Raw genomic sequence first — 9,611 nt, 5'->3', positions numbered from 1 at the left:
ATATATATACGACAGGCTTCTTTCAGTTTCCATCTACCAAATCCACTCACAAGGCTTTGGTCGGTCCGAGGCTATAGTAGAAGACACTTGCCCAAGGTGCCATGCAGTGGGACTGAACCCGGAACCATGTGGTTCGTAAGCAAACTACTTACCACACAGTCACTCCTACACCTACAAAATATATATATTGTAGAAATATAACCAATTTATTGCCGATAAATTTTAACAACAAAATTTTGTCTGGACCCTAAAATGTCATGTGAACCCAAGTTGAGAACCACTGATCTAAACAGAGGCTACCTTGTTACCTCCTCTTGATTGTAATTTATTGTTTAGCCACAGGTCATCATGGATTCAGCAGTGTTAGACTCAAACATTTTTGTCAGACCATCAGAGACTTTGTATGGTATCTTAGACTATATACATAAAATGTTCTTATTTAGAACAGAAGAATGTGATTTGAGGGAGATTTAGCTGTTATTTCTAGGTAGAAGCTGTCTTGTTAGCTTGACCTAATTCTAAGCATTTATTGCAGTTAATAGAGCTCATGATTAAAAGCATCAATAAACTACAAATGAGTGTTTCATTACCTTGTGTTGCTAACTTAACTGCAATAAACTACTGTCATATCCAGGGAGAGATCTATCTATCTATCTATCTATCTATCTATCTATCTATCTGTCTATCTATCTATCTGTCTATCTATCTATCTATTTATCTATCTATCTATCTATCTATCTATCTATCTATCTATCCAATACTAGAAAAACTAGAGAAATGCACCCGTTCTCTCTCCCCTTCTCTTTCTCTCTTGTTTTCTTTTTCCTTAGGATTTGGAATAGGATTGGTTTTTCAGTCATTCATTAGAAGCTTTGATGGCAAGATTATACACAAATTCATGGTAAAGTGAGCGCTAACATTCTTGTTATTGTAAACCAAGAGATATTAATGAGGTAAAAGTAACAGCTTGAATCATGGGAGAAATCATTATCTAAATTACTAATTCTTTTCGAGTAGTCACAAACAAAAAAGTAGGAAGAGATAACCAGGAAATTTCAGTTAATTGAAATTAATTGAATATGGAAAGCAGTGACAAGTGAGTCAGATCTTTAGCAGTTCAGAGACAACTCTGGACATGTTTCAGTGTTATTTGTTAAACCTCATCAACATAATTATGACTACTTAGTTTATGTATATATATATCATCATCATTATCCTTTAACATCCAGCATGAAGAGCAGAAGTTAAATGATAATGATGAAAGACATATTGGAAATTGTAGTCTCAAATTGACAAAAAAAGAGAGAGGATGGTTGCATCTGAGCCATTGCATCTGCTCAATCAGAGCTGACTGGATGCTAAGCAAAACAACATCAATATGAAGTTGATAATGAGAGAATGTCTGCATGATAACCCTATCTGTTAAAAATAGCAACCAAATTTCTGTCGTGTTTAAAAGGGGAGGAGGAGGAAACAGACAATGCAGCCCCTGACATACTGCTTGGAAAATAAGAAAAATTAGATGAGATGGTCACAGTTGGAATGTTTTTGATTGTGTCTATGTGTTCAGTGCAAACTAACTTGAGAACTCAACAGCTGCTGCATAGAATTTGTATACAATCAGTAGAATCCATAGAGTAGAGTTTGCTATAGTTGTGATAGTTAGAAAAAGGGCACAGTCCACTGAAACGGGAAGGGGTGGAAGCATGTGTATTAATGAGTAAAGCCTTATCAGTTAGTATAATGATTTTTTTTTTTCTGTTTTTGGATACTGTTCAAATATGTGAATGTGCATTATCAGTGTACATACGTACGAACAATACTTGTGTGTGTGATAATTACTAGACTGATAATTAAGAAGATTGATGACATAATCATTGTTCTTTTCTACACAGAATTAATATGTGTTTGCTATTAAAAAGAAATCAACAGAGTGTAAATATTGTTAATATTATCTTACAGTGTAAGGCATCGAGCTGGCAGAACCATTAGCATGTCAGGCAACATGCTTAATGGTGTCTCATCTATCCTTATGTCCTGAGTTCAAATTCCACCAAAGTTGACTACGCCTTTCATTCTGTTGGGGGTTTATAAAATAAGTACCAGTTGAGCACTGGGGTCAATGTAATTGACTTAACCACTCCTTACAAACTAACTGGCCTTCTGCCAAAATTTGAAACCAATATTGAGATCTTGTGCTGAATAACTATGTAATGATTGTTATAATTGTGTATTGAAGTTCACAAACCTAAATTAAGCAGCACGTTAGTCCATTCTCAAAATAGAAATGGAAAGTACATCTTATTGATAATCATTGCCTACTGCTTGAAGGAGCATGGCTTATTGGTTAGGGTGTTGCACTTGCAATCATAAGATTGTGGCTTCAATTCCCGGACCAATATGGTGCATTTTGTTCTTGAGCAGCACATGTCATTTCACATTGCTATTTAATGAGTTTCAGCAATTACTGGAAAGTTGACCCTGCAACGGTCTGGTATCCCATTGAGGAGTGAGTGTTGTAATCCCAGTCATTTATATGCCATAGGAACTGGGTTAAACTCTAGCCGCATGATTCTTATGACTCAGAACAAATCTAATTGCCTATTGCATACACACACACACTTTTGTGTGTTGCCATGTGAAAATCATGTAATCCACTCTGTAAAGTTATTGGCATGAAGAGGGTCATCCAGCCATAAAAAGCTATGCCAAACAGACCTAGCCAGTTCTGGTGCCACATAAAAAGCACCTAATCCACTCTGTAAAGTGGGTGGCATTAGGAATGGTATCCCACTGTAAAAACCATGCCAAAAACAGACAGTGGAGCTTGGTGTAGTCCTCTAGTTTGCCAGTTCTTGTCAAACTGTCCAACCTATGCCAGCATAGAAGATGAATGTTAAATGATGATATGTAAGTGAAAATAATTCTTGTTACATCCCTTTTAATTTTCCTTCTACTTTCAAAAGACATTCTATAACATATCGTATAGGGATGGGATAACTAGTGCCTGTGTTACATTTACATAACATCTCCATCATAATAATGCATACAATATAACAAGCAAGCTTTTAGAGAAGAATTTAACATCATCGGTTTGTTGTTAGTTAAGATAGTTTTTTCCTAATTCTTCCATTGTGTGTGACTGCTTCAGTGGCTGGTGAATTAACATTTATTGGCTCACCAGTCTTTCCTAAGCATCTAACTGCCTCTGTACCTGGTGAATTGGTACTTATTGGTTAATTTGTTTGTGATGCTGTGTCACCAAGATGAGGAATTGTACTGAGTGCTTTTTCCATGCCATCAAGACTATTGAGGTTGACATTCAGCTCATAAGACTTATGAACCCATAAGTATGAGAGAAGGTGGCAGGGAACAGTGCAGGTTCTTGTAGAAGAGCTGCATGGTTATTCCCTAACATTTAGTAGGAGAAGGAGAGAATAATCAGTAGGAGCTGTGAAGAGATAGACAGTGGGTGGGTAGAAGGATTACAAGACTGTACGAGGAGCAGATGATGGGATGAAGAGGTAATCTGCAACTGTCATTTGCACTATTTCCTGTCTTTTTACTAGTGACAGATATTTTGCTGGTTTGTTATCCTTGCTATTTCAGTCATTAAGTTAGGAGCATTTGTGTTTATCACATTTCAACTAGTGATTAGCAATAGGTAGTAAGATTCTGCTCCTTCAACCAAATAACCTAACCACTGGAAAAAAGCTTATGTTCTGATAGGTTTATCCCTGTTGTCTCAATGGACAAGATATGGCACATCTGTCTTCACTAGTATTGATTTTAAAATTCCAAGACTTTTCTCTAAGATGTCTTTAGATTGTGGATATTTTTGACTGGAATTTCTGTGCTCAAACTACTAATTGTTGAGGAGTTCTTTGAACAACTGGCTTCTAAAAGACAGTCCATTTTCTGCCACAAGTTTCCTCCAACAATTGACAATAACAGCTCCTGCATGGCTATTGATTTGAATATTTCTGTTTACTGATTTCCTGGTGCTGCATAGAATCATCACATTCGTCAACCAGTTCAAAGATATCTACTGACATCCCATACCTATACAGTAGTTATCTTGCTCTCTTTCAACACAATGGGCAACTCAATGTGACTTATTTGATAGTTAAATATTTGCCAGCTCATCACTTGTAGAACAACAACTACATGTCCTTTGAATAGTATACCTGGACATGTGTTAATTTATTCTTGTAGTTCTAGGAACACCTGATAGTGTCTGGTAGTTAATATAGTTTATCAGGCCAGCCTTATTCATGAAAGCTCTTATTCCATTTGATTCTATTCTTGTTCAGTCTGAAACTTTGTTCTTCAACTCTCTACATTTGAGTCCATGAATTTTAGTTCTTGTGCTACTGTTTGTCTTGATGACTCTGGAATCCTTCTGGAAGGATGTACAACTGATGTTAATTTTGGGCCTGATGTGATTGTATGTTCATCTTCAAGAACAACAAGATTTTCAAATACAACTTCAAACTTTTCTAGTCCATTTGAATGACTTGATACTGTTTATGTTGTAAGTGTTCATTTTCAACAAAAGTACTCTCCTTTTCCACATTTATGCTAACACAAAATACAAAGTAGTCTCTAAAATCCCGAACAATCACAAGAAAACTTCATCAAACATGTTAACACATTGCAATTATATATTTATTTGTGAATGAATACATGGTTTACACAAACATAGATATACCAAGGGACTTCCTTAACTCATCAAACATTGGTACCAGTGTGTAATAACCCTCTTGACCAGAACCTAACATTTGGAAATAAGCATTCTATATATTCCAGGTGCATCCTTATTCATTCAGTACTAGATGTTCAGTTTTAAATAAAAAACTTCAAATATTATTATTTCTAAATCTCTCAAAGAGAGATATTCAGTAACATTTCTTTAATGTAAAGACTGTTTGCCAACATAATGTGGCTGTCCTGGAAGGAATGGCGTTACTGTTGTTTATTCCCAGGAAACATCGTTTCTAGCTGGCTATACGACACAATATCTGTGTCCTTATATTTTCAAACAGGGAGTTCAGTGCTCCCACCCAGTGTAAAAGCAATGCCACCTAGCCAAGTGCAATAACCCAGAAACTGGTCCGCAGATGTTTTCGTGCTGGGTGGGAGTGCTGAACTCCCTGTTCAAAAATATAAGGATACAGATATTGTGTTGTATAGCCAGCTAGGAACGATGTTTCCTGGGGCTAAACAACAGAAGCATCATCCCTTCCAGGACAGTCACATTATGTTGGCAAATAGCCTTTACTTTAAAAAATTTCAACTTTCTTCTACTTAAATGTAAACAAAACCAAGCACATTTATGACAATGATGTTTCTGATAAGGAAATATTTTTATACCAGTTCTCATCTGATAGCAGGAGACACAAGACATAGCTGAAATACCGTCCATACCATTCAGTCAGATCAATCCATTGACACTGCAACCAGAGAAACTCTCCTCATATTACATATAGACTATCAGTAAAAATTATTCAAATCAACATACACTCATTATGAGATGTTTTCACGCAATCATAATCATATTGATTCATACTAGTTTCCCCTACAAACTGCACTGAAATCATTGTACTTAATGTTACATTGTGAAATGGTTTTCATTTGTTTTAACAGCACTATATCTTCATTTGTTGTGATTCAATAATATTTGCTCTGGAGTTGTTTTCCTTTTGTTGAAATATTAATGGAATGAAATGTTATTTAAAACTACATCTTTGATATCATTTCATACATATCTTCAATAAACATTAAATATTTATCACATCTTCTACCATTATTTTTGGTAGCAAAGACCCTGTTTATAGCATTAAAGAGACTTATTGTAGGTTCAGAGAAATTGTCAAAGTTTCCTATGACATCTGCACGTATATTTTTACTATGGCTTCTTCATATGTGAAGTTGTTATGTTTGCTAATAATGTCTTGTGCCAGTTCAATCTCAACAATATCAGCTGATGCATTATCAACAGCCACTAGAAAATTCTTCCTGGAAACACATGAGTCGTCAGAGCAAGTTTAGGAGCTAGCAACTAATATTCAACCATTTAGTAATTTTAGTTAGCAAAGCTACTTTGTTATTTCAGATAAAGTCCATTAGCAACTCACCTATCAGCCATGTTACTAGCGAACAAGTAGAAGCTGTGAAGCACCACCAACACAAAAAAAATCAATAACTAGATTCAGTCTATGCTCCTGACACCATGTTATAACTGTGTATCACAGTTCACAAACATACATCAAGCAACATTACTAGTCTGTTCTCAAGAAGGAAACAAAGTACATTCTATTGATAACAATCACCTACTAATTATGTGTGTATATATATCATCTTACATATGTAATGGAAAATAACTTTGACTGCAATGTCTGTTGTATCGAATGGTTTATGTGAATATTTTATTTTGTTTTTGTATCTGATTTGCAAAATTCCTTATGTGAATTTATGTGTTGGAAACAAATTTTGTTGTGTCTGAGGTGAGTCATTGTGCCTTAATATAACACACACACTGGTTCAATTTCCACTCATTTATTTATTTATTCCAGAATAGATATGTGAATATATTTCTCCTAATACATCTGCCTGACTATGCAGTCTAGAACCAAATTTCTTGAGACAAGCCAAACAGAGAACTTCTATGTGGTCTGTCAGCCTACAAGAAACACTAGTCAAACCTCCTTTAATTTTGGCCCAAGCATATTAAAAATGAAAGGATACCCTAGATCAATAGTTCTCAACCATTTTTTTCCTATGGACCCCACTTTTGCTTCTTATTTTACTCAAGTGGACTCTAAAAGCCTTTCAATGTTTAAAAAATCACATCATCATTATCATCATTTAATGCCTGTTGTCCATGCTGGCATGGGTTAGACAGTTTGACCAGGGCTGGTAAGCTGAGGGTCTGCACCAGACTCCAGTCTAATTTCGCATGGTTTCTACAGCTGGATGTCCTTCCTAACATCAACCACTCTGAGAGTGTAATGGGTGCTTTTACATGCCACTGGCATGGTGCCAGTTGGCTGACACCAGAGTAGTACTTGCATTTCAAAGGGCAGTCTTGTCACACTCTGTGTCATGCTGAATCTCCCTGTGTACTACATTAAGGGTACATGTGTCTGTGGAGTGCTCAACCACAAGCACATTAATTTCACGAGCAGGCTGTTCCATTGGTTATATTTCTATTATTAAATATTACTAGAAATTGTATAAACAAAATTGTTGAAATATTCTGCATATTGTAGGGAGTACATAACCAATTTATTGCACATAAACTTTAACAACAAACTCTTACATGGTCCTCTGGTTGAGAACCACTGCATGAGATAATGTAGCTTTACATACACTATAATGTGAAGGCACATGACTTAGTGGTTAGGTTATTTGGCTCATGATTGCAAGGTCATGAGTTCAGTTCCTGGTGAGGTGTTGTGTCCTTGAGCAAGACACTTTATTTTACACTGCTCCAGTCCACTCAGCTGGCAAAAATGAGTAGTACCTGTATTTCAAAGGGCCGGCCATGTCACACTCTGTGTCATGCTGAATCTCCCAGAGAAGTATGTTAAGAGTACACGTGTCTGTGGAGTTCTCAGCCACATGCACATTAATTTCATGAGCAGGCTGTGCCATTGATAGGATAAACTGGAACCCTCATCATCGCAATTGATGGAGTGCCAGTTTAACATACACTCTACCGTAAAAAAAGAGAAAAGATCACAATTTAGAGAGTATTTTATGCAACATTTAAACTGGACTATTTGGAATGGACTATTTAAATCAAGCGCTAGAAATTTAGTCACATTGTGAACATTTCCCAACGATGCTTTCTGCATGAAGAACATATAGTTAAATGGGGTTTAATGTACTTAATGTAGTGAGTTAAGAATAATGCTTAATGAATTAAAATTACTTCTGTTATGAAGAGACAAACCATCAGTTTTAACAATAATCCCTGTCAATGAAAGGTGCAGGCATGGCTGTGTGGTAAGAAGCTTGCTTCCCAACCACAGTGGTTTTAGGTTCAATCCCACTGCATGGTCCCTTGGGCAATTATTTTCTAATAAAGCCTCGGACCTCTTAAAGCCTTGTGAAAGTATTTGGTAGGTGTATGTGTGTGTGTGTCTTCCCCAACTGTTTGTTTATGTCCCCATAACTTAGGAGTCCAGCAAAAGAGATCAATAGATTAAATAACAGACTTTAAAAAAAAATAAGCACTGGGGTGGGGTGGGGGTAATTTGTTCGACTAAGACCTGTCGAGGTGGTGCCCCATCATGGCCACAGTCCAATGACTGAAACAAATAAAATATAAAAAAGGGTGGTGTTGGTGAAAGCAAGGGAGACAACTTCAAAACCAAATTGGTTAAAACTGAATCGAGATGTGTATTGAGGAGTGGATCTGACCTTTAGCTAAAAAGAGTGATAGCTCTGAACATGTTTCAGTCTGATTAGACCTTTTCAGTGAAGTATAGTTTTACTTGTACTTATGAAATCTCAGGATGACTTTGAGAGTATATAGAAATTTGAGTGAAAATATTCACCAGAAATTTAAACATTTATAGATAAAAGTTTTAAAATATATCAAATATAATATTTACTAATTACTATAATATCTAATCAATATCATAATATTCATTTTCTAATAGTTTGATATTTATTAAGGCAATGAGCTGGCAGTATTGTTAGCACATCAGGTGAGATGCTTAGCAGCATTTCATCAATCTCTACATTCTGAGTTCCAATTCCACTGAGATTGACTTTGCCATTTATCCTTTTGGAGTCAATAAAATTAGTACCAGTTGAGCACTGGGGTCGATGATATTGACTTACATCCTTCTAAATTACTGGCCATGAGCCAAAATTTGAAATCAATATTTTGATATTTATTAAAAGTATTAAAAATATTTGTTTGAATCAACTTAACCAATACTATGATGATGCCATGTACAACTAAGCAAGTAAAATGGCACTTATCTTCTATTGTTTAAAATCAAGATTAAAAAATCATGGTTTCCAAGTTTATTAATAATGATGTTGATAACCAATACTGAGAGGAACAAATTTTTGTGCAATTTAAATTTCAATCTTGAACAGTAAATATTCTTCTTACAATCTTGTGTTGCTTCATTTTCACAGGTGAAAGTACCAGCCTCTATCTTGGAATTGTTACATCATGTGTGTCAGTCAACAAAATCATGGAATCAGAAGTGTTTCGTATCACAGCCACCAACTTCATACCTCTACAGAGCCATCATGCCGAAGAAGAGAAAATCAATGAAATGCGCAAACTACTCAGTTCAGGAACATTCTATTTCTCTTGGTCCACAACGAATTATCTTTGGGACCTGAGTTTATGTGCACAGAGGCAATTTCAACAATGCGATACAGACAATAGATTCTTTTGGTTTGTACTAATACACATCCTCTCTCTCTCTTTCTTTCTTTCTCTCTTTCTCTCTCTCTCTCTATTTGCCATGATAGATTGGTAGCCACTATCCCTTTTTCTATTTTCTCTCCCTGTTTATTTCTGTGTTCCTTTCTGTCGAAGAGCGTAAAAGACTTTCTCACTTCCCGAGCGTTAAACTAAT

At 35.8% G+C, this 9,611-nt stretch overlaps 1 protein-coding gene across 1 annotated transcript in view; it reads left to right on the top strand.

The window, feature by feature from the left end:
- LOC106879251 (synaptojanin-1) overlaps nt 1-9,611 on the top strand; it is a 124,060-nt gene that overhangs the window by 49,504 nt on the left and 64,945 nt on the right. Inside the window, exon 3 of the mRNA XM_052972571.1 lies at nt 9,160-9,427. Coding sequence (XP_052828531.1) covers nt 9,160-9,427 — 268 coding nt within the window. The remainder of the gene's footprint in view (nt 1-9,159; nt 9,428-9,611) is intronic.

This window comes from Octopus bimaculoides, chromosome 13 (genome assembly GCF_001194135.2).
Source record: "Octopus bimaculoides isolate UCB-OBI-ISO-001 chromosome 13, ASM119413v2, whole genome shotgun sequence".
In the NCBI taxonomy this organism is placed as follows: Eukaryota; Metazoa; Mollusca; class Cephalopoda; order Octopoda; family Octopodidae; genus Octopus; species Octopus bimaculoides.
The sequence above is the reverse complement of the archived record's forward strand: the minus strand, read 5'-3'. Positions and strand labels throughout refer to the sequence as shown.